The sequence below is a fragment of the Lissotriton helveticus genome, chromosome 7 (assembly GCF_964261635.1).
Source record: "Lissotriton helveticus chromosome 7, aLisHel1.1, whole genome shotgun sequence".
NCBI lineage: Eukaryota > Metazoa > Chordata > Amphibia > Caudata > Salamandridae > Lissotriton > Lissotriton helveticus.
The window spans coordinates 388,794,595-388,820,836 of NC_136068.1; the positions used below are offsets into that span (position 1 = coordinate 388,794,595).

Below are 26,242 nucleotides of genomic sequence, written 5' to 3' on the forward strand. Positions count from 1 at the left end.
TCGTGGAAACAATAGATGACGGGTACTCATAGTACGGCCCGGCAAGCCTTCCCTGGCGGCCCGCGGACCTTGCAGACATCTTCTACCAGTGTGACTCGGAGACCTCTGCTGCTCTGTGGGGACCAGCCATAGTCTGAGTGAAGCTGCAGCGCTAGAAGGTGAAATACAACAGTCTCATAAACACCTGAATGGTCTTCTAAAGACCTGTGAAGGGCTCGGGTGCGGGCGCGTGTGTGTGTGTGTGAGCTGTCTCAGCCCGCACACACACACAGGCGGGGAGGGAAAGGGAGGGAGAGGAAAAGGGAGACAGGGGGAGGGAGGGAAAGGGAGACAGGGAGGGAAGGAGAGGGGGATGGAGGGAGAGGGAGGGAGGGAGGGAAAGGGAGACAGATGGAGGGAGGGAGATGGAGAGTGAGGGGGAGATGGAAAGTGGGGGTGAGAGAGAGTAAGAGAGACACACTTGTGTTTGAACTGCTTTGCGCATTAGGAGCCTCTCGGTCTCCTAATGGGCGGGCGAAGATTAACCGTGCCCTAAGCCAATCCTGGCGCTGCCAGTTCACTCCAGTGCGTTGTGAAGGAGCCAAGGGGAGCAGAGGCGGCGTAGCCCTGCGGGCAGGTAAGTGTTCAGTTTTATATTTAATTCCCTGCTCTGCAACCCCCCCCCCCCCCCCCCCCACGAGCCGCGACTGGGTAGGATTAAGCAGTGCTGTGAGACTTTCTCACAGCCTAGCACTTCGTGGTAAGGGCAGCTTGACTGAGTTGAGAGGGAGCGGCAGTTCACCGAGGTGTCCCACATCACTGATGCCGCCAGTTTGTGATAGGGCAATAGTTGAAGAGTGAGGCTAGCATAGTGCCGAACTCGCTACAATACTGTGGTGCGAGCGCTAAGATGTCAGTGGTGTGAAGCGGTGGCTCACCACAGTGTGGGTTGGGCACTAGACGGTATCTCGAGATGTCACGCAAACACTGATCATGCGAGTGTGTAGTAATAAAGAAAAAAAAAAGAACTATGTTAAAGTTTGGTAAAGCAGTAATTTTGATCGCGGTAAGTGCTTCCATAAGAGTTCCCTCTGGTGAGAAAAGAAAATGTCAACATGGTGTAAGGGACAGGTAAAGATTAGGGTGAGTGTGCTGCTGAGCACTTAATTCACAAACACAATGTGGACGGTGAGGGCAGGTTAGGCGCGAGGTCATAAGTGCACTAGTACGGTGGAGTTAAGACCAGAGGGGGCAGAGCAGCATGCCCAGGTGTCCCACGGATGTTGGTGGAGCAAGTATAGCAGACAGTGCTTTAAATCTGCAGATACTGGCGCCGAGGCTAGGGCGACTGACTCTGGAATCTGGGTATCACGTTTCGATCCCTGGCGCCTGTGGCAGATTGGCCCAGCACCATGTGACTCTGGGCAATAGCTTGCTTAACCTCTTCAGTGCTGCGCGAATTTCGCTGCAGTGCTGAAGGGGCATAAATCATATTGACTCATGACGGAAATGTTCAGTCATCAGCACCGGAGCACCGACGCTGATGACGGAACCGTTCCGTCATGAGCATGCAAGGGGTTAATCTTCCCGATGGCCCCCAGCGCCTAGAAACCCTTACGGGTGATTGTTCACCCTTTACAAATGTGGATTATTATTATTATTATTATTATTATTATGCTCAGTCACTGAGTGCCTGCACTTCTTTCACGACTTGAAACTGACAGTGCCTACACTTCTTAGTGGGTGTTCAATACTTTTAATGGAAGTGTACCAGCCCTTCTGAATAGCACACAGGTAGACTGTGACTGTGTGTATCTACACTTCTATAGCACCATTTCATTTTGTAACCACTGATAGTGGGTGGCAGCGTGAGTTGAAAAGTGTGCACACTCGCGTGTTGCGCAAGCGTTTGGGAACTGGGGTATTGCGGAGCACCAAGTTGTCTCTCCATTTCAAACAGTGTTGCTGATAAAGTGGGAGCACAAAGCAGGCTTGCAGTGTGGTGAGCAGTGCACTATAGTGAGTGGACCCAAAACCACTGGTGCTGCGAGTTTTTATCAGTTAAAAGTGAAGTGTCCGATTAAAAGCTGGTGATTTTACCTTAGTAGGTTTGGCACTTCCGAGGCAAGCATAATTGAATGCTGGAACACGGTGCTGCGCGGAGACAGAAGTCCGCTCCCCAGCCTTTCAAAAGACTTGAAATGGTGCTCATTTCAAGACTTTTTTGAAAGGCTGGGCAGCTGACTCAGTAGGCTCACACTACACTGAGCCTACTATTGGAGGACTAAAAGTGAGATAGTCATTGCAACGGGACTCTGACAACCATAATGCAATAGTTATGATGCACGAGGCAAAAGCCAATTAGGCAAATTATATAAATACCGGAAATGAGTTCTCTTTCAATGTGTGTCCTTTGAGCCCATGAAGATGCGTCTGCCTCGAAACGTGTCGGACATGAAGGAAATGCTTGGCATTTGAGGCTTGCTGCAGCGAGGTGACTAATGCCAGATGGTGGAGGCACAGTTGTGTGCACTTTCAATGCTGAAAGCAATTTGGAATACATATACATATATGCATGTGTGTGTATGTATATGTGTATGTACATACATACATATGTGTATGTACATACATATGTGTATGTTATGTTATATGGTTTCTTGTAACGCGCACTGCTAGTCCAGACTGTCCTGGCGCGAGAGAGGATTCGGATGTCAGCTAATATAAAAGCAGGAGGTCTACGCGGGTTGCCTAAATAGGTAGGTTTTTAGGTGTTTCTTGAAGTATGTGAGGTTTGTCGTGTGTGTATGTATATATGTGTGTGTGTATGTATGTGTATGTGTATCTATTTATGTATATATGTGTGTATATGTATGTGTATGTATATGTATGCATGCATATTTGTATGTAAGCATTTTATGCATATATGTATGCGTCTATGTATGCATTAATGTGTGTATGTGTATATATGTGTATATATGCATATATGTGTATGCGTATGTGTATATGCGCATGTGTGTATATGCGCGTGTGTGTATATGCGCATGTGTGTGTATATGCGCATGTGTGTGTATATGCGCATGTGTGTGTATATGCGCATGTGTGTGTATATGCGCATGTGTGTGTATATGCGCATGTGTGTATATGCGCATGTGTGTATGCGCATGTGTGTATATGCGCGTGTGTGTATATGCGCGTGTGTGTGTGTATGTATGTATGCGTGTATATATGTATGCGTGTGTGTATATATGTATGTATATATCTATACGCTCCGGGATCCCGCACATGGGCGGGGATTATTCATAGATTGACTGAGTATACCCCTGGATGATAACTAGGATTTTGCAGCGTGAATCTTTCTGGATTCACTATGCTGTGCATATTCCGCAATCTGGTGGTTGGGTCCGGAATCGTAGTCTTTTCTCTTTTTTTAAATTTTTTTTTTTTTTTTTTTGTCGTAGCCCAGGTGGGCGTCGACGTCCCACCATTTGGTGTACCTCCGGTGACGTCGGCGTGCTTCCGGCGGAAGCTACCACCCTTGGGCGCCATCTTAAGATTCTTATTTCCGCCGTTGGGTCTGGATCGTCGCGTGAAGCTCCAGAAGTTTTGGAGGAGGAAAGAAGAAAATACAGCAAATATTCACAGGTGAAGACCTGAGAACATCGGAAGAGGACCTTTAGAGAGGAGACGACGAAGAAAGGAGAGAACTTCGAAATCTTCGACGTCCTTGAAGGAATGCGCACACAGGGGGCCCCCTGAGCGCAGGGATGTACAAGACGCCGTTTAAATTCTGCAAGAACTGCCACCACAAGTTCGCACAGAAGGACCAGCACCCAGTCTGCAACCTCTGCCTGCCCATCGACCACGAGAGCAGAGACTGCAACGCCTGCTCCGTCTTCAAGCCGAAGACACTCCGAATTCGGGAAGGACAGAGGACGGCTCACCACACGATGCAGGGCAAGGGCCAAGCCCCGACGCTTTATGAACTTAGCCTCTCCACAGACGATGAGGACAACATCGCCGAAGGACCAGATGACTTCACGGTCGCTGAGACCGATAAGAATACGCCTGATAAGGTAGGAGAGTCTACGACCCCGAAAACTCCCACAGGGCCTTGAAAACCTGAGGCAGACTCTCGAAAGTCAGAGCACAGAGCCTCGAAAGGAGCACCGGCGCCGAGCAAATCGACGACCCAAGCTGCATCCTCCGAAAAAGAGCCCAGCGGATCCTCCGAGAAGGACTCCCGGAGGCAGAAGACCAGCGAAAAGCAAAGGTCATCGAAGCAAGCCCCCGAAAAAGGGCCTTCGACTTAGACTTCGACGTCGAAAGAAAAAGAGCCGAAGAAAGCATCGATGACGCCGCCGAAAAGAGCGGACGAAACGCTCGTCGACGAACAGGCCGCAGAAATGCAGAGAAAGAAGAGAAGACTCGAGGCCGAAATGGAGAACATCCTTCAGAGAAAGAAGAACTTTGATGAGAAAATGAAAAGTTACAAGATTCCCCCGAAGCCGGCACCGACCGTCGCTGAGGTACAGGAGCTCGAGGGGTTCGACGTCGAAGAACCACCGAAAACTCCAGAACCTTCGGAGCACGAAGAGGAGGAGGACCTCTACTATACAGAGGGGGATTACGGGGAACAGCAGTCAAGCTACGGTTCAGGTTCCTCGACGGCCCAAGACCAGGAATGGCAGGACATCGAGGCCGAAAACCCAGAGGAGGCTGTGGAAACATACCCCTCGAGGCCTTCACCACCGGATGACATTGGGGCATACAATGAGGTGGTAAGAAATGCGGCAACAGCTTATGGAATTAAGCTGGAAGAGGAGAAGCCAAAGGCAGACTTCCAGCTCGAGACATTGCTCCCCATACAGACAAGGAGCCAGTTCCTGCCCATGCTCAAAAGTATCACAGACCAGGGAAAGGAGGCCTTCAAGGACCCGGCTACATGCAGATCTGTAATGCCGAGGACCGAGAAGAAATACTAATTCTCCTCCCAAGACCCAGCTTACATCAAGGGATCCGTCACAGCAGATTCTATCATCGCTGCAACGGCCAGAAAAAGGGCAAATGTCCCAACAACGTCCGGACCCCCACCTGACCAAGAAAGCAGGAGAATGGATCGAACTGGCAGGAAGATTGAGAGGAACGCTGCAACACACTGGCGGATGGCGAATTCCAACGCCCTCCTGAATAGGCATCAATACCAACACTGGGATGAGATAGGACAGTTGCTCAAGCACCTCCTGGAACAATACCGTGAGAGGGCAGCACACCTGGTGGAGGAAGGGAAAAGCATCGCCAATTCATGCCTGAAGACAGCCTTGCATGGGGCAGAAACATCCAGCAGACTGATGGCTATAGGCATCACAGAAAGAAGGCATGCCTGGCTCAGGATCTCAGGATTCAAGGCTGAAGTCCAGAACAACATCCTGAACACTCCCTACAACGGTGAAACATTGTTCGGAGCCCCAGTTGATGATAAGCTCACCCAACTGAAGGACAACGAGACGGCAAGGTCCATGGGAGCCCTGCAGTTCAGAGGGATGAGAAGGGGCACTCCTTCACGGAGGCCGAACGGCAGAGGTGGAAGCCAGTGAGGAGATTCTCACCAGAGTTTCCACCAGGGGCAACAGAGTGACAGCCAAGGCCACCAGGGCCAGCAGAGGCAAAACTGGAACTACCAAGGCAGGGGCCAGTCCTTTCGGTCGAGAGGAAATTGACGTGGCCAGAGAAGGAGAGGCGGTGAACAGCCCCCCTCTAAGTGACTTAACACGAGAGAAGGTGCTCCACCACCCACACCCTCCGGGGGAGGAGCACGGAAAAACAAAGAGAAGGCTACACGGACAAGACACAAAGGAACATGCAACGCCGGTAGGAGGAAGATTGAGATTTTTTCTCCAGGAGTGGAGAATAATACCAGACCAGTGGATACTCAATATTATGCAGTTCGGGTACTGCATAGAGTTGGAAAAAAGGCCACCAAACAGAAAACCAAAGAAAAGACAGCACTCGGGAAGAGAGCTGCAACTACTGCAAGAGGAAGCCCAAGAACTCCTCCTCAAAGCGGCCATAGAAAGGGCCCCCTTCAAAGAACGGAACATGGGAGTGTACTCAAACTACTTCCTGGTGTCAAAGGTGGACGAAAGCCTAAGACCCATCCTGGACCTACGGTTCCTAAACAAATACGTCAAAACCCCAAAATTCTAAATGACGTCCCTACAAGCGGTCATTCCTCAGATAAAAGCAGGGGACTTCTTGTCCACCATAGACCTCAACGATGCATACCTGCACATCCCCATGAACAGGCAGCACATGCTAAGGTTCACAGTAAACAAGGATCACTACCAATTCACGACCCTAGCTTTCGGCCTAAAGTCCGCACCAAGGGTGTTCACCAAATGCCTCGCGGCAGTGGCCGCACACCTAAGGAGAAAGGGGATACACGTGTACCCCTACCTAGACGACTGGCTGGTGAAGGCAAACTGCTACAGGACATGCAAAGAGCATGTAGAACAGGTGACCAGAACGCTAGCAAACCTGGGGTTCTCCATACACTGGGGCAAAAGCTCGATGGAACCAGAGCAAGTGAAGATCTTCTTGGGAGCACAGATCGACACCATACAATGCAGAGTATTACCGAGCGAAAAGAGAACGCTCAGCCTACTGAGGGAGAAACGTCACTACCAGAAGGGGCGAGCTCTGACAGTGAGGACTGTGAGCAAGATCTTGGGGATGATGGCATCATGCATTCACTTGGTCCCCAATGTACGCCTACAAATTAGACCACTCCAAGAGTGGCTGCAACAACAATGGTCACAAGCTACGGGAAGTTGGGAGGATCTAGTGGTTGTAACGCACAGGGTGCAGGAAGAGATAAGGTGGTGGACCAAGGAGAGAATAACAGAAGGGAAACCTCTAACACCACCGGACCCAACAGTGACCATCACCACAGACGCATCCCAGAAGGGGTGGGGCGCAGACATGAACAGGCTCGGAGTGAGGGGTCTGTGGAGCCCTACAGATGCAGTCAGGCACATCAACTACCTGGAACTGAAAACTGTGTTGCTAGCCCTCAAGGCCTTTCAGAAACACCTACACAACCAGAAGGTGCTAATACAAACAGACAACACCACAACGATGTTTTACATAAACAGAGGGGAACTCAATCGTTCCCGCTGTCAAACTTGGCACAGGAGATCTGGAAATGGGCCTTACCACTCAAAATAGACCTGCTAGCCATACACCTGCCAGGGAAGGACAATGTAGAAGCGGATTGGCTCAGCAGGCAGACTTCAGCATCCCACGAGTGGGAACTCAACAGTCAGGAAACAGAGTCTATTCAGGAAGTGGGGCACCCCAACAATAGACCTATTTGCAACACACCGGAATGCAAAATGCCAATACTTTGCATCCAGGCAACCAGAGGCACTGTCCCAGGGGAATGCCCTATGGATAAGCTGGTCAAAAACATTTGCCTACGCTTTTCCCCCGATACCACTGATCCCCAGGGTTCTCAACAAATGCATGAAGAGCAACATGACGCTCATCCTTGTGGCACCACAATGGGCCAGACAGACGTGGTATTCTCCGATAATGGAGATGGGGCAGGGGCCCCCCCACAAGTTCTCAAAAAGAAGAGACCTTCTCTCCATGGAAAACGGAGGAATCCTACACCCAGAGCCAGAGAGCCTCAACCTGGCTCCTGAGGACTTAGAATTTGCACACCTAAAACTACCAGAGAGCACCCTGCGGGTGCTGCGAGAGGCAAGAAGGCCCAGCACACGCAAGTGCTATGGGGAAAAATGGAAAAGATTCACTCAATGGTGTTGCAAGAAGCAGCTCCAAAAGAGACTGACCAAGGAGTCCACGGTGCTAAGGTATCTCACACACCTAATTAAGGCAAAGCTAAGCTCATCCTCACTGAGAGTGCACCTGGCAGCGATTGTGGCATACACAAGTGGAGAAACAGGGAGAAGCTTCTTCACATCCTACGTCGTGAAAAGATTCATGGAAGGGGCTAAAAGAATAGAGCTGCCAAAGATAATGCCGCCACCGGCCTGGAACTTAAATGTGGTACTGACGGAGCTCATGAAAGCACCTTTCGAACCCATCCACAAAGCATCACTGCAAATGTTGACAATGAAGACGGCCTTCCTGGTGGCAATCACCTTACTACGAAGGGTGAGCGAACTGCAGGCACTCACACTGCAGGAACCCTACATCCAGATACAGTGACAGGGTCGTGATGAGAACTGACCCACACTTCATGCCAAAGGTGGTGTCAAGGTTCCACATGAACCAGAGTATTCAGATCCCTAGCTTCTTCCAAAACCCCACTACAAGCGCTGAGAGGTCGCTCCACACCCTAGACGCAAGAAGGGCTGTGATGCACTACATTGAAAGAACGAAGGAACATAGGAAAACAAAACAGTTCTTCGTGTCCTTCGCTAACATTTACATGGGCAAACCAGTTACTAAAAACACCATAGCCCGATAGATCGCACAGACAATCCAGTTCTGCCACAAACAAGCTGGCCAGGAGCTAACAGGAGGGGCACAAGCCCACTCCACCAGAAAGAAAGGGGCAGCAATTGCCTTTCTGGCCAACACACCAATTCAGGACATATGCCTGGCGGCAACATGGGCTTCAGTGCACACTTTCACGAAGCACTACTGCGTGGATGTACAGATGAACAAAGAAGCACAAGTGGGACAAAAAGTGCTTCAACATATTTTTAAAAACCAACGCTCATCTTCCACCCAACCGCCGCAAAAGTAACAAACGCTACAAAATCTATGCACAGCATAGTGAATCCAGAAAGATTCTTCTGGATTCACTAGCGAACCCACCCGCCTCCGCCAGAAAGATGAGGCTGGAAAAGAGGGTGGAAACACATAGGAAAGAAAACAAGTTGGAACGATTACAAGATACGTGGAAAGAAGAACGTTGAAAAAACGATTAACAAACATAGCCATGGATTCACTACAAAGACAAGGAAAACAGACAGAAAAAAGAATCCGAAGATGGCGCCCAAGGGTGGCAGCTTCCGCCGGAAGGACGCCGACGTCACCGAAGGTACACCAAATGGTGGGACGTCGACGCCCACCTGGGCTACGACCAAAAAAAAAAGGGAAAAAAAAGACTACGATTCCGGACCCAACCACCAGATTGTGGAATATGCACAGCATAGTGAATCCAGAAAGATCTTCAAGCTGCAAAACTACACCGACAGGTAAACTATTTGTTACAGGTAAGTAACCAATCCATAAAGCTACATGCTTTGATAGAGAGAGCAAGGATCTTCAAAAAGTGGCCTTGGAAGCAGCCATGCTTTTAAAGAGCCCTCCTCTCAGGAAAAACACAGATCTGAGAAGAAACTACTTCGTTCTGCTTCTCCATCACCAAAGAAAGTAGATAACTGAATGTTCCCCTTTAGCATCCAGGTTGGTGTCGAAAAAACAGGCAAGGCATGCGACGACGTTGAGGGACAGATTGCCGTTGAAGTTGTCAGTCTCCGCCGTCAAAACGTAAGTTGACGTTGGGACATTCATCTCGGGCTCAGAGTATGTCAGACTTAAGCCGGCGGCGGAGCCGGTCTCAACGTCGAAGAATATCCCTTGGCGCCAGTCACTGACTTCGAGCACTGGCCGACTTCCAGATCTCCGGCACTGTTGCAGCAAGGACTGTCGGCATTGAGTGTTGATGTTGAGGACCCGCCGCAGTCACAGATGGTCTATGTCGAGCAGGCGGTCGACTTCGAGAGCGGCACAGTCTGTATTTCCCGCTCCAGTTCGACATCGAAAGAAGCAAATCCTGCGGCGGCGACTGGCCTGTCATCGATGCTTCCCTCCTCTTCCCTGGAGTTCTAGGTCCATACGATCGACATCTAGGGGAGTTTCTTCGCCAGGCATTAACATGGTGGAAATCACGCCAGAGGTATCTCCGGCCCCTGGAAAACAGACACCTCCTATTAACCGCTCTCCACTATAGCAGCAGCGTATTTGACATTGGAGCGTTCCACCCAGAAGTCCTGGTTCTGACTACTCGACATACTGTCCCTCTAGATTCTGGTATAGTGGCAGCAGCCAGGAAGACACACCCTGGAGCAACATCCTCTTCAGTTCCTACTGAGAAGGAGAGCAAGCACATTGACTCTCTGGGTAAAAGAATTTGCAATATATCGGCATCCTTCTTGAAGGTGGCTAGTGCCTCTGCCCTTTTGGGGAGGTATGACTGATCTCTGTGGGTCTCTTTGGCTTGCTTCACAGAGAAGCTGCCCATGGAAGACTAGCAGGATTTTCAGGAAATTTTGCAGGAAGGTGGTCTGGTTGCAAATCAGGTCATTAGCGCAGCTGCAGATGCATCGGCTTTGGCAGCGCCTCGTTATTCCCATTGTATTTGCGCCAGACGTTTGGCCTGGTTATGGCTCACTGGTCTCAAACCGGTCTCAAACCTGAAGCACAACGAAGGATTATGAATCTTTCTTTTAAAGGCCCTTCCTTGTTTGGCACTCATGCCGATGACGAGACGTCCAAGATGAAGTCTGAGTTGGACACTAAAGGCGGTCTGCCTTGAGAAGCGTAAAGACTGTAGGTGCATGTACTGACAATACGATTTTCAGTTTTTCCAACGGAGGGTTCAAACCCCTCAGTGGTAGACATAACAATCCAGGTCGCATTACCATCAGCATAGACCAGGTAGAGGAAGGGGAGCTCCAAGACCCCACGCCACCCTCAACGAAGCAGCCTGCTAAACAATGAGCCTTGGCTTCCCCCATCTCAGTTACCCTCTCTGGTGAGGTAGGGGAAGTATTTCTTTCACCTGGACGAGATGAGAAAAATGACTCCATATTGTGCAGAATGGTTACTTGCTCAGATTAAAATCCCCACCTCCATCAGTACCACCTTGGGGAAGATATGTCCAAAAGCATCACTTGTTACACGCTGAGGTGAACATCCTACTAAAGAAAGAGGCTATAGAAATAGTTCCTTCTCCTTAGCAAGGACCGTGAAGTCCAGCTACTTTCTGGTACGCAAAAGAGACCCTATCCAAGAGTACAGACCAATACTCTACCTGAGGCTGTTTAACAAATTCATCAGCAAAGAGAAATTTCGAATTAGGCGCTGCACCAGATTTTTCGCCAGCTACATCTAGGGACTGGATGTGCTCAATAGATCTGCAGGACGCTTATTTCCACGTACAGATTTCCAGAAAACCTTGAAAATGCCTGCGTTTTCAGATGGCATCTCAACTTGTCCAGTTCAAAGTCCTCCCTTTTGGGCTCAAATCGGCCCCCTGCAGTTCTCGAAATGCATGGCAGTAGTAGCGGCTTTTCTTCGCAAGCAAAAGATCTTTGTCTATCCGTACCTGGACGACTGGTTGCTGTAAAGCTATTCAGAATCACCTCTCACTCTGCATATGATCGCCAAACAATTTGGGCCTGCAAATCAATTAACAAAATTTGCTTTTCAATCCGACTCAAAAGATCCACTTACTGGGTACATCTCTGGATACCGCAAGTGTGTGTCCTTCGGATGAGAGGTTATCTTCAGTACACAACAAGTGCTGCACTATCATTGGTTCTGGCCATCCCACGGTCAGGCAACTGTCTTCACTTCTGGGCTCAATGGCATCTTGCATCTTCATCTTTACGAATGGCAGACTTCAAATGCGCCATCTACAGCAAACTGTGGACCTGTGGTCCCATATCAGATCGAAAGGAATATTTGGTAGTGCTTCCTCAGTCAGCAAAGGATTCAATCAAATGGTGGATGAAATGATCGCACCTGCTGAAAGGAGTTACTTTCCATCACGATAGGCACCGAGTCGATTGTCACGGATGTTTCCACTACAGGGTTGGGGGGACTCCCATGGGTCCTCTTCAAGTACAGGGACTCTGGCCAGAGACAGAGCAGGGTTACCACATCAACCTGCTAGAGCTGAGAGCAATACAACTGGCAATCAAGTCATTGCTCCCTGTGAGAAAGTGCCCACTTTCTGCATGGTTGTGTCAACTTTTTGCTGAATTGCTGATGTGCTTTGACTGAGTGTGTCCTGGGTTCCTGCTAACCAGGTACCCAGGGCCTATGTTCTTTCCCTAAAACTGCATTAAAGCCTAAACCCAATTTGAATCTCTAGCCACAGATCAGCCCCTGGTAAATGGTACCATAGGTACCCAGGGCACTGTGACCAGAGAAGGCCTGTAGTGCCACTGTTAGAGGTCCTGTACCTTAACACTAACACACTGCCTTGGCAGGCTGTGTGTTTCAGTGAGAGCAAAGTGAAGAGTCGACATAGCACACATCCCTGTGTGCCATGCCTACATCCCACTGCCTTGGCATAGAACAGTCACCCCTCTAGCTTGGTACACTATACCAGTGGTGAGGGTACAGGTGCATGAGCCCTGTACCCTTACAGTGCCCAAGTCCATTGCTGGGCACTGTTAGTGCAGTGCTGCCATTAAGAGTATATGGTGCTGGGAGTTTGTCATTACGAACTCCACAACACCATAATGGCTACACTGAAGACTGGGAAGGTTGGTATAAAACTTCTCAGCACATTAAACCCACACTGATGCCAGTATGGGATTTAATGAAAACTGCACTCAGAGGGCATCTTGGAGATGCCCCCTGAAAGTTAAACTACCACTAGTGTCCAGGCTGAGTAGCTGCTTTCAGCTGCCACCACCAGACATGTTTCTGGACCACTGGGTGGAGAGCCTGCTGCCTCGGGGGCCTGAAACAATTGACATCCTGGGACGAGGTGCCAAGCCTCCTCCCCTAGGATGGGCAGGGTCCATGAAGGGGGAAGCTTCAAAAGCCGCCTTTCTGAACTTCCCCATGCCACATACTGCTTTCAGCAACTGGTCCCCACTGGTTCTGACCCCTACTTTGGCTGTGAGAACCGGCGGAAAAAACAAGTGAGGAAGAGAGGTGTGCCCACCTCTGCAAACTCCTCCCCTCAAGTGGGGGAGGGGGAAGTGAAGCACACCTCTCAGTGCCCACCATCTTGCAGATGGTTCCTCCTTTATAGAAACCTTCAGTAGATCTTTTTGCTTTAAATCATTTTCAGCCTATTTCTCTCATGCTCATCCCAAACTAGTTTCTGTGCCCATGAATAAGTAGTTTTCCAGTTTCTTTGAGTCCAATCATATTCATGATATGGCTCAATAAGAGTTCAAATTTTCTCATAGTGCTGAATGTGATCTCCTGTCTCTGCTGTGTTCAATTTCACCCTGTTTCTTCTGTTTTCAACTTTGGAGTGTTTCTGGATCAGGACCTCTCTTACTGCTCACGTCAACAAAATCTTGTCAATCTGCTTTCCTCAAATAAAGCTATATATATTTTATTTTGCTATTTTATTTGCTGCTTCTAAGATGGCATTATAAATTGGAATTACTTTTGTATTTGCAGCTTGGCTCAGCCCATGGTTTAATGTTTCCTAGTGCTGTCTGAACGTGAATAATAGTTTCTCAGCATTCACATAGTTTTTGCATTGCATGATCCTGTCTCATCTTGACATATTCAAATGAACAGTGTAGTAGCAAAGCCTGGTTGAATTGCACAGGTTGAAGCAAATGTTGAAAATCTAGTGTCAAACACTACTAGAGAGCACATGCTGTTTCCTGGCAATGTTCCCAGGCTACCAATATCTAAGCTTTTAGCTGTGTACTGGCAACAAACCAATAGGCTGCACTAGCTGGTTTATCTCTTGGAGGGGTTGCTTCTGCAATTGTGAATGTCTGCCATAGTGCCCAAATGTAACTCCTTTGTGTGCCTAATTGTGTTAATACATTTTCATGATAATTCAATACTTTCTATTTCATTTTAGGTTCGGGATGTGAGAATGATTTCAGATAGAAACTCCAGACGTTCCAAGGGAATTGCTTATGTTGAGTTTGTTGATGTCAGTTCTGTACCTCTGGCAATAGGCTTGACTGGACAAAGAGTGCTAGGAGTGCCTATCATAGTTCAAGCATCTCAGGCAAGTACCATTTTAATAGGTCAAGTATGAGTTTTTGAATGAGACCCTTCCACAAGCTATCAAGAACCAACTAAATGTATGATGAAGATTGAAATTGTAAACATGTTTTAAAATAAAACTGATAACATTTTTTTTTTTACAACCCCTTCCATGCGGCCGCGATTCTGCGCCTGTGCGGCAGAATCGCGAGTGGGCGGGTTTATGACGGCCCCCAGCCGTCATCAGCACACGAGCCCTGTAGTGCATGACGGCTGGGGGCCGTCATCAGCATGGAAGGGGTTAAAACTTGTGTAGATAAGACTAATAGTAAGTCTTAGACTGATCTGGGAGTGTGCTATTTTGATCAGGATATTTGGGTCAGGATAGGAAGGTTAGTGGTCCGTTAGGTTGGTAAGGAAGAGAAACGGGAGGGGTAGAAATGGGAGGGGGTTGAAGGGGATGCGGGCTGAGGGTGGACAAGGGAAGGGGGGAGCAAGGAGGAGTGAAGGCGGTAAACAGGGAGGGGGGAGTGACGAGGAGAAAGGGCGAGTAAGGCTAAAAACAAGGGAAGGTGAATGCATCTAGGGTCGGACAGATGTAGCCAGTGGAAGAGAACAGATATGGATTAGGGTCCCCAGTTAAGGAGATGTAGTTTGAGTTCTTTTTTGAAGCAAGAGTAGGAAGGGTTGCAGCGAAGGTCAGTTGGAAGGGCATTCCAAATGCAAGGAGCGTTGCCAGAAAAGGATCTGGACTGGGTGGTTTTCTTTTTTTGAAGGGGGGGGGGATAAGAAGGAGGGTGTTAGTACTTCTCAAGGAGCGGGAGCAACCGGCTTTAGTGAGTTTGCTAGCGAGGTAGGTCGGTGTATTCTGATGGAGAATTTTGTGTGTAATGCAGGCCATTTTGTAAATGGATCTACCTTCAATGGGGAGCCATTTAAGGGTTTTAAGGGCAGGGGATATGTGGTCAAATCGCTTGCAGTCTGAGGTAAGCCTAGCTGCAAGGTTAAGCACAGATTTAAGAGGTGCTAGGTGGATCTTGGGAATTCCGGTGAGAATGGCATTGCCATAGTCGATGCGAGACAGAACAAGGGATTGGACTGCTAGTTTGAAATCATCGATCGGGATGAAGGGCTTGATTTTCTTAAGGTGGCGGAGAGTGAAGAGGGCTCCTTTGGCAGAATTATTGATGTGAACCTTTAGTGTTAGGAGGTTGTCCAGGGAGATCCCTAGTGATTTGACTGAGGACAAAGTTAAGGAGCAGTTGAGGGCGTTCAGGTCAGAGATCCACTTCTGAATGGGGAGCTGGTTATTTTTAGGGGAAAAAAGAATGATTTCAGTTTTTTTAGGGTTGAGTTTGAGGTGGTTACTGTGGAACCAGGATTGGATCTTGATGAGTGTTGTTGAGTTGAAGGATGTCGGCATGAGTTTTAATCTTATAATAGAGTTGGGTGTCGTCAGCATAGAGATGGTAGTTGATCCCGGCTTGTTTAAGAATGAGTGTGAGGGGTTCCATGAAAAGGTTAAAGAGAGTGGGAGAGAGGATGGATCCTTGCGGAACTCCTAAGGAGACGGAGGTAGCGTTAGATAGGCAATTTTGGATTTTGATTTGTTGAGAACGGTGTTGTAGGTATGAGACAAACCATTTGTGTGTCGTACCATTCAGGCCGAATCGATCTCTAAGAACATTTAGTAGAGCAGAGTGGTTAACAGTATCAAACGCTGCAGAGAGATCAAGGAGGATCAGCAGGCTAGATTCACCATTGTCAAGTGAGTGGTGGATGTCGTCAATAATGTTTAGCATGGCGGTTTCAGTGCTGCATCCTTTCCTAAAGCCAGATTGGAAGGGGTCTAGTAAGTTGAAGTGTTCAATGTGTATCTAGTTGGAGAAGGACACTTTTTTCCAGGGCTTTAGAAAGAAGGGGAAGGTTGGAGATGGGACGAAGGTTATTGAGGTCGTTTGGGTCTGCCAAAGGGTTTTTGATAATGGGGAGGATTTGGCCTAGTTGCAATGAAGTGGGGACACAGCCAGTGGCAAGGGAGCTGTTGATAATAGAGGTCCAGTAAGGGGTGATGATGTGTTTGAGGTTTTGGACAAGTTTGGAGGGGAGAGGGTCTTTGGTGTGGGAGGAAGGCTTGAGTTTGGAAATGATGTTAAAGACGTCTCTTTCAGTGACTGGCTGGAAGTTAAGCCACGTGGCATTATTTTTAGTAAGAGAGTTAGGATGATTGGAGTCAAGGAAATTGGAGGGCAAGGGGGGGGTGAGGGAGATCAGAGTTTTGATGGGCAGTAGTGGGTGTAGGGGGAGTTATGGTGGAGAGTGGGATATTAAGAGAGATGTTGGGATTGGTGGGAGGGATCACAGTAGAGAGGAAGGATTGCTCAATAAGTTTAATTTTGTCTGGAAAAAAAGAGAGCTATTTCTTCACATCTAGTTGTCGAGGCCAGTGGGACAGGGGGGGCAGAAGTAGTTTGATTGCGCACAATGTTGAATAGTTCTCTTGGCCTATTCTGAGCTTGATCTAGTTGTGATCTGAAGGAGGAAGCTTTTTGTCTAAAGATGTGTTTTTATAGGACGATCTAGCAAGTCTGAGGCGGGTCAGGTTAGAAGGAGAGGGGTGTTGTCTCCATAATCTTTCAGTCAGTCTGAGTCTACGTCTTTCATTAAGGTCTGTGTTAAACCATGATTTGGAGGGGATATTTCTTTGCTTTTTGAGTTTGAGAGGCGCAAGAAGGTCAAGGGTAGCAGTGACAGCTTTGTTATATTGTTCGGTTAGTTCATTCGTGTTAAGGGAGGGTGGGATAGCGAGAAGCTGGGCATGAAGTTTGGATTCAAGTAAGTCGGGAGGGATAAGACTGAGATTTCTGATCAGTTTCATGGGTTTAATCGTTTTGGAAGGAGGGGAGGAGGCAGAGGTGGTTATAGTGAACAGCATAAGGTGATGGTCGGACCAGTCAATGGGAATGATGTTAGATAGGAGGTCTAGATCTTTGCTTTACTTAGCAGTTTAAAGCCCTGACAGCTATCTGTAGGACGCTGGCTCTGTGCACACTATACCTCTTTTTGGTATAGTATATACAGAGTCCAGTGGAACCCAAAAGGTAGGCAGAGGTAAATGTAGATAGAGCCTTACTTTCTATTTATGGTAGCGTCTGCGAGCAGTAAGGCTTTATCAGAGGGTAGTGTTAAGCATTTGTTGTACACACTCAATCAGTAGATGATGTCTCGCACTCAAAGACCGAACTCAGACCAATTTGTTTTATATAAAAGTATTAAGCTATTTTATTTGTAGAACCAATCCAAGCCTGTCACAGGTAAGTGAAATAAATGCTTTGCAAAATCTTATGCAGTGTTTTTGCAATTGAATGCAGGTTTAAATGCAGTTGATTGAAATACAGGTAAGTTCAAATATCAAATTTTCAGATTACCTTTTAAGTTACTTTTTGTGCTCGCACTTTTCCTAGAGAAAAGGTAAGTAAAATCAGTTTGTACAGGTGTAGTTTTTAAGGATTTCATACAAATCAACTCCACACTTAGAACAATTATAAAGGGAAAACAGTAAATGTATTCCTATGGAGAGAAATTAAGTTATCGGTTGACCGGTAAGTACTCAGTCTTTGGGGTTTAGTTTCTGCGGTTAGAACAAGGGTTCCCCCATGGTCAAGGATGCACTCTCAAAGCACCCTAAGCGGCACTAGGCCGACCGGGTGCAGAGGTCCAATCCAATGGGGGCGTGGGGGGCCTCCAATTGGTGGCTGCTCACGAGATTGTGGGAGCAAAGGTTCGAGGCATGTGGGCTGCTAAATTCATATCTATTGCATATATCGCCGCCTAGTGTTGGGGCCGGATGATTGCACATTGTTGTCTTGGAAGAGTCTTCGAAGTATCACGAGATCGGTGGCTCCTCCCCTGGACTACAGTGCGCATGGGCATCGACTCCATCCCCAGATTGTTTTTTTCCGCCATTGGGTTCGGATGTGATTTCGACGTCTCCTGTTCGGAATCGATAAAACAACTTCTTTAAGGCCACAAGGCCTTCCTTACTTCGGTATTGTTCGGTCTTGTGTTTATTCCAACTCTTCGAGTCAGATATCTGGAGAGTCGGGTGACTCTTCGGTCATCGAGGCCCGGTCGACGCAGCAAGACCCCAACGATACTACGATGGAACGGAGTCCGTTCAAGTTCTGCCCCGTGTGCGGTTCAAAGTACCCACACATCGACGTGCATCCTGTATGCAACAAGTGCCTCTCGCCGGACCACAACGAGGCCAACTGTATTGCCTGTTCGAAGTTCAGATCGAAGAAGATGCTCAAGCTTCGGCGCGTGGCGCGCCTCGAGGCCCAGCGACCGGCTCCGGCACCTGTCGACATCTTCGACCCCGAAGCAGAAGAGCAAGTGCTTCACCTGCAGATATCACCTACATCGGCGGAGGTCGAGGCCGACTACGGAGAACCCGTCGAGGACCAGGACCTAGGCGAAAAAGTCGGAGGTAGGGGACGTCGAGGAAGCTTATGGGGCCATGGAAGATAGCTCGGAGGAAGAGCTATGCCCCGTACGTTCAATTACTCAGGCTCAGGTCACGGGATCGCCACACGGCCTTACCCACGACCCTGCACCTCAATCCTCGGCACCGCCTTCTGGCCCGGCTACGGACACACCAACGGAGCCTCCATTAACCAAATCGAAACCGAAACTAAAAACATCGGAATCGAAAACAACAAAGATGGCCGACACGCCATCAAAACCGAAGACGTCTGCTACGCCATCGACGCCGTCGTCTTCGGAGGCCTCGAAGCCGAAAAAGGCTGTTGAACAGGCTATGGTACCGAAAGAGGTCAAGGAGCCAAGCTCGAAGAAGGTCGAGCAGGGGTCGAGCAAGGTGGTCGAGTCAAAGTCGAAGAAGACTGTCGAGCCGCCTTCAGCCAAGACTACCGCGCCAACAGGCAAACGCCCAGTCGAGGCGAAGTCCGCGAAGGGCACCGAATCGAAGTCTGGAGCCCCGATGCTGAAAGAAAGAGCTGCCGATCCGAAGCCAGCGGCGTCAACGCCTAAACCCGTGGCAGGGGAACGGAGCGCTGTTGTCGAGGGTGCGTCTGCGCCTCCGACGACCAAAGAAAAATCTTCGACGCTCGGATATTCCCCTGGAGGCGGACCGAGGTCTTCGGTCGGATCGACTAAGCCATCCGCTTCTTTCACGAAGCAGGTCTCGGACTCCCTCAAGCGGATACGGGAAAAGGGGTTGGCGTCGGAGCCTCAAACGCCCTTGGTGCCGCAGTCGATAGCACCACCGAAAAAGACTTCGATGTCGATACTCTATACTTTACCACCGAAGGTGGCGCCGAAGGCCTTTGCACCTCAATCGGTGCCAAAGGACTCAGGAGGGTTGGGGCAAACGCAACTGAGTGGACGTTTCGGTCGACAACCTTCATTGGAAGAGCAGTCGGAACAGTATATCGACGCCGACACGGGAAAATGAACGCTCTACAAGCGGAAAATTACATCCCAGCCTTTGGAGTCGTTTGTGATACCTCTGAAGAAGAAGAGGCCAGCACCAGACGTTCCAGAACTCGTTGAACCAATTCCTCCACGCCCTAGGAGGAGTCCAACACATTCACCCAATGGCTCAGATGGAGATGGGGGTGAACAGGATGAGGAGTATAACTTTCCTGATAACACTGACCCTGATGAGCAACAAGACTCATGGATAGACTCTGGAGACCAGGGGGACCAACAAGTGGTACATGACCCATAGGTTTATGGTGTGAAGACTTCTCCAACTGAAGACTCAGCGGCATTTAATGCCTTGATTGAAAGGGCGGCTGCAAACCATAAGGTGGAAATGCACGCCGACCCTGTGGAAGTTGACTTTTTATTTGACACATTCTCTGCAGCAGAAAAAACAGTGAAAACACTTCCAATGCTTAAGGGGGTTCTCAAGCATGCCACAGACATTTTCAAGGAACCCACGAGAGCAAGGGTGGTAAACCCGAGAATAGAAAAGAAATACAGACCGGCATCTGGGGACTCGACTTATATACGGGGCCAGTTGCCTCTGGACTCTTTGGTGGTCTCCAATGCCCGCAAGAGGGCTAATTCACAGACAACGGGTGAAGCTCCTCCCCCAGACAAAGAGTCAAAAGTGCTGGAGGCATCGGGGAAAAGGGTGGCAGCACAGGCAGCCAACATCTGGCGCATATCTAACACACAAGCCCTGTTGGCCAGATATGATAGGGCGCACTATGACACCTTAGAGCAGCTACTACAACACCTTCCAGACGAGTTTAAAGAAGGGGCTGAAATGCTGATACAGGAGGGCAAGCTCATTTCCAACGCTGCAATTAAATGTGCGCTTGATGTTGCAGATACAGCAGCAAGAGCGATAAACACTAGTGTGATGTTGAGGCATCAAGCATGGCTCCGCATCTCGGGGTTCAAGCCAGAGATACAGACGACTATCCTCAACCAGCCCGTTAATCCTGACAGACTGTTTGGCCCGGAGGTTGACACCACTCTCGAGAAGATCAAAAAAGATACTGAGACAGCTAAATCCATGGGTGCACTTCAGTCTCAGCAATTCAGAGGGAGCACTTTTCGTCGCTCAAGTACGCGAGGTGTTAACAGAGGACACTTGGCCCAGCAGATGCAATTCAATAGTGGTGGCGCACATTCCTCGTACCCCAAACAGGGTGGAGGAGGTTACAGAGGAAACAGCGCCAAGGGCAGAGGCAACAACAGTTCCCGTTCCTCTGCTGCCAACAAACAGTGACTCTGTCACTACCCCCCGACCATCCAACACCTGTCGGGGGGAGACTCCAGCAGTTCCTGCCAGTCTGGACGTCCATCACCACAGACAGGTGGGTAAGGAAACTTATCCAGTTCGGCTATTGTTTGGAGTTGACATCCACTCCACCCAACATACCCCCAAGACAACGTCCTATGTCAGCAGAGCACTTGCACTTATTACAGCAAGAGGTTCTTGCGATGCTGCAAAAAGGCGCAATAGATCTCGTGCCGGTGGACGAAGAAGGCACATGGGTTTATTCCCTGTACTTCTTAATCCCAAAAAAAGGACGGCTCACTCAGACCCATTCTGGACCTACGCCCCCTCAACCTGTACATCCTCTCAGAACACTTTAATATGTTAACACTACAGCAGGTTCTTCCATTGTTAAACCAGGGAGACTTCCTCGCAACCTTGGACCTCAAGGATGCTTATTTTCACATACCACTCCACCGTCCCACAGAAGGTACCTCAGGTTCACCATACAAAACAGGCATTACCAGTTCAAGGTCCTACCCTTCGGAGTGACCACTGGCCCCAGAGTGTTCACAAAGTGTCTGGCGACCGTGGCGGCGCACCTCAGGAGACAGAACATACATGTCTATCCTTACCTAGACGAATGGCTCGTTCAAGCAAAGTTGGAACAGCAGTGCGCCGCAGACATGTCTCACACCATTCACTTCACAGTCTGGGGTTTTCGCTAAACTATCCAAAGTCGCATTTTCAGCCAGCCCATGTGCGCCAGTATCTGGGCGCGACAATAAATACTTTGACTGCTACAGCTCAGCCGAACCCGGTGAGGATCGACCACATCCAGTCGCTCATCCAAAGGTTCAGACCACAACACTCACTCCCAGCGAGAGTGTTAATGCAGTTGATCGGCATGATGGCCTCCTGCATCTTCATAGTCCCGCACGCAAGGTTGCATATGCGTCCGCTCCAAGAATGCTTGGCGCATCAGTGGACACAGGCTCAAGGACAATTGAAAAGACCTAGTGTTGGTGACCGGTCGGGCATACCGCTCTCTGCATTGGTGGAATCCACACAACCTTTGCAAGGGCCGACCGTTCCAGGAGCCTGTGCCACAGATCATCATGACGACTGACGCTTCTCTCCAGGGATGGGGAGCTCATGTGCTCCACTACACGGTGCAGGGACTATGGACGACACAGCAAAGGAAGATGCATATCAACTATCTAGAGTTGATGGCAATCTAAATGGCACTCAAGTCCTTCAAGGTACATCTGTGCAACAAAGTCGTGTTGATCAGGACGGACAACATGACAGCCATGTACTACATCCAGAAGCAGGGAGATACGCACTCTCCACAGCTCTCATCCTGCTCAGAGCATGTGGAAGTGGGCCATTCAGAGGAACATCTTCCTCATGACGGACAATCAGATGGCGGATCTGCTCAGCAGGTACAGCCATCAAATGCACGAGTGGGAGATACATCCATCAGTACTCCGCCCGTACTTCCTGCAGTGGGGTCATCCAGAGATAGACCTGTTTGCCACAAGGGAAAACGCAAAATGCCAAAGCTTTGCCGCCAGGTTCCCTCACCCACAATCGCAGGGCAATGCGATATGGATGAACTGGTCAGGCAGATTTGCCTACGCTTTTCCCCCAGCACCTCTCATACCGCTGGTGGCAAGAAAGCTAAAGCAACACTCTGACGCTCATCCTGGTTGCTCCAACGTGGGCACGCCAACCATGGTACACCACGTTTCTAGAACTCTCCGTGGTACCGCATCAAAGGCTGCATCTCACACCCAGGCTCTTGACGCAGAACCATGGCGACATTCAGCATCCAGATCCGCAACAGCTCAATCTGGCGATCTGGCTCCTGAAGTCCTAGAGTTTGGCTACCTTCATTTGCCTCCAGAATGCATGGACATCATCAAAGAGGCAAGGAAGCCCACTACCAGAGCATGCTATGCTGCAAAATGGAAGCGTTTTGTCATTTATTGTACAGACCATAACATAAACCCGCTAGATGCATCCATTCCTAACATCATCTGCTATTTGTTACATCTTTACAAATGCAATCTAGCGTACGCTTCCATTCGGATACACTTATCCGCCATAGCGGCTTATCTCCAAAACAGGCAGCATCTCTCTGTTTTCAGGTTGCCTGCCATTAAAGCCTTCCTGGAGGGACTGAAACGAGTCATTCCTCCTAGAACCCCACCAGCTCCTGTGTGGAACCTCAATGTGGTCCTCACTAGACTGATGGGTCCACCCTTTGAGCCTCTACATTCATGTGAGATTCAGTTCTTAACATGGAAAGTGGCTTTTCTCATTGCTATTACATCTCTGACGTGTTAGTGAGCTACAGGCGCTCACAATACAAGAGCGATTTATACAAATTCATTCAAACAGGGTAGTGCTCCGCACTAACCCCAAGTTCCTTCCAAAGGGTGTGTCTCACTTTCATGTCAATCAAACAATTGAACTGCCCGCATTCTTTCCAAACCCGGAAACAGTAGCAGAAAGAATGCTCCATACGTTGGACGTCAAAAGGGTGCTAATGTACTACATTGACAGAACACAACAATTTAGAAAGACACACCAACTTTTTGTTGCCTTCTCAGCCCAGCACAAAGGCAACCCAATTTCCAAAGCAGGAATAGCCAGGTGGATCGTTAAATGTATTCAGATCTGCTATCAGAAAGCTAAACGCACTTTAACTACCCCCCCCCCCCCAGAGCACACTCCACATGCAAGTTGGGAGCCTCCATGGCTTTCCTGGGTAACATTCCTTTGGAAGACATTTGTAGAGCAGCCACGTGGTCTACACCACACACGTTTACCAAACATTACTGTGTAGATGTGCATTCCAAGCAGCAGGCAGCTGTAGGACAGGCTGTTCTCAAAACTCTTTTTCAGACTTCTGCAGCTGGCACGGGCGGCTGCCGTTAATGGAGGGACTGCTATGTATTCTATGCAATAGATGTGAAGTTAGCAGCCCACATGCCTCAAACTGAATATGCTACTTACCAGTATGCATCTGTTCTTGGCATGTAGGGCTGCTAACATTCATATCGCCCACCCTCCTCCCCGGTGCCCGTCGCGGCTGCAGATATTTTCTTGCATTCAATCATTAGCATGGACATCATTTACACTATTTCACTCCATCTCTAACACAATGGCTAAAAACAATCTGGGGATTGGGTCGATGCCCATGCGCACTGTAGTCCAGGGGAGGAGCCACCTATCTCGTAATACTTCAAAGACTCTTCCAGGACAACAATGTGCAATCATCCGGACCCAACACTAGGCGGCGATCTATGCAATAGATATGAATGTTAGCAGCCCTACATGCCAAGAACAGATGCATACTGGTAAGTAGCATATTCATTTTGTGACGTTAAGTAGATGCCAGTTAGAATATATGGTCTGGCGTACTTTGTTGTTTAAGAGAGCATGTCTGGTCACAAAGACTAAATCATCCTTCTGTTTTGTTTGACTGCCCTGTAGAATGGATTGACGGTCAAAAAATCTGGCCCTTTTGTAGGATTCACGAATTAGTCTGAGGGTAGCCTCTCTCTTCAAATTTCTTTTTCATAGCTACAGATCGTTCATCATAGTCTTGGAGTTTCGTACAGTTGCGCCGCAATCTTAAAAATTGGCTTAAGGGAATGCTATTTTTTTGTGATGTAAGGTGAAAACTTTGGTAGTGGAGTAAAGTATTGCGGGCAGTGGGTTTAACATACAGATCAGTGAGTAGTTGGCCGTGATCATGTTTGATGGTTATGTCAAAGAATTAAATTTCTTTGTTGCTTATATGGGATGTAAATCTGAGGTTGCTGTCGCACATATTCAGCCAGGATATAAATTCATTTAATGTATCCTCATTGTCATCCCATATAAAAATAACATTATCAATATACCTTGACCAATAAAAAATTGTTTCAAAAAAAGGGGCTATCTCATTGAATATATGGATATGCTCGAAGAATGCCATATAGATGTTTGCAATTGTCGGGGCGCAAGATGCGCCCATGCTTACTCCTTTTATTTGTTTGTACATACTCCCTTGGAACTCAAAGATATTTTCTTCTAGGACTATCCGCAGACAGTCAAGAATGAATGCAGTGTGTCACTCAACTTCATAGGTGTTAATGTACCATTCAGTGGCAGTAATGGCACCTTCTGTGGGGATATTAGAATATAAACTTTCCACATCTAGTGTTACTAGCAGTTGTCTGTTTTCATTGAATGCAGTCCCTTCTAATAAGTTGATAATGTGGCCAGTATCTTTCACGTATCCTGGTATACTGGAAATATAGGGTCTTAGGATTACATCCAAATATTTAGATAGAGGTTCAGTAATGCTTCCTATGGTAGTGACAATGGGGCGAAAAGGAGGGTGTCTCATTTTTGTGGACCTTCGGTATGCCATAAAGGCTAGCCATTCTAGGATTGTCTACATTTAGATAGTCGTATTCCTTGTTACAAATATCACCATTGGTCAGTGCTTTAGATGTTCGTTTCTGTATTTTTCGTTTAATTATAACAGTTCGATCTTTAGTAATTTTGTTATAGAAGGTAGTGTCACTTAGCATCTCCTCAATTTTTTCTACATAGTTAGAGGTGTCAAGGATTTCAATTCCACCTTTGTCACATCCCTTTATTGTAGTAGTGGAAGAATTTTTAAGTGTTTTTAATGCTCCATATTCTGCTGTTGTGAGATTAAATGGAGTACTAGGTATGTATTTTGTTGCCGCTATAAGTTTGTTCATGACCACTTGTTCGAAAATCTGAATCTCAGGCGTCTGTTGTTCTAGCATAGGGGTGAAAACTGATTTAGGTGCTAGGCCTGATTTATTAATTTCTCTCAGATCGCTATTGGTGTTAGAGAAAAATACTTTAAGACTAATTTTTCTAAAGAATGTCATTAAATCATTGAACAATTCAAATTTGTTTAAGCCAGAGTGTGGTACATAACTTAAACCTTTAGATAGTAGGGAGTAAACGGCTTGATCGGGTACTTGACTGTTCAGATTGAAAAATGGGAATAGTGTTCATTCCCTCCAGTATCGGGCATTGCGTGTTTCTAAATATCTGTTCGAGTTGGGTGGCTGATGTTCCTGATACTGGGGCTGATGTTCCTGATACTGGGGCTGATGTTCCTGATACTGGGGCTGATGTTCCTGATACTGGGGCTGATGTTCCTGATACTGGGGCTGATGTTCCTGTTACTGGGGCTGATGTTCCTGTTACTGGGGCTGATGTTCCTGGTACTGGGGCTGATGTTCCTGGTACTGTGGTTGATGTTCCTGGTACTGTGGTTGATATTGTGGCTGATATTGGGGTTGATATTGCCCTTGTGGTTGATGGAATTGGCGTGATTGGTATTGGCCTCTGTATTGAGATCGATAACAAGGTCGCCAATTGCCTCTGCCCTGAGGGCGTTGTCCTAAAAAAGACAATCTAGATCTCTGGTTGGATTGATATGCCTGGTTTCGATATGAAGAAGTACTACCGTTACTGTCCGAATCCGACGAGGTTCCAGGGGGC

The 26,242-nt window shown here is 48.2% G+C and overlaps 1 protein-coding gene across 6 annotated transcripts in view; it reads left to right on the top strand.

Moving 5' to 3' along the window:
• Positions 1–26,242, top strand: part of RBM39 (RNA binding motif protein 39) — a 503,417-nt gene that overhangs the window by 90,698 nt on the left and 386,477 nt on the right. For all 6 annotated transcript variants that reach the window (XM_078652224.1, XM_078652226.1, XM_078652225.1 and 3 more), the window contains one exon: positions 13,808–13,964. In XM_078652224.1, the coding sequence (XP_078508350.1) occupies positions 13,808–13,964 (157 nt within the window). The remainder of the gene's footprint in view (positions 1–13,807; positions 13,965–26,242) is intronic.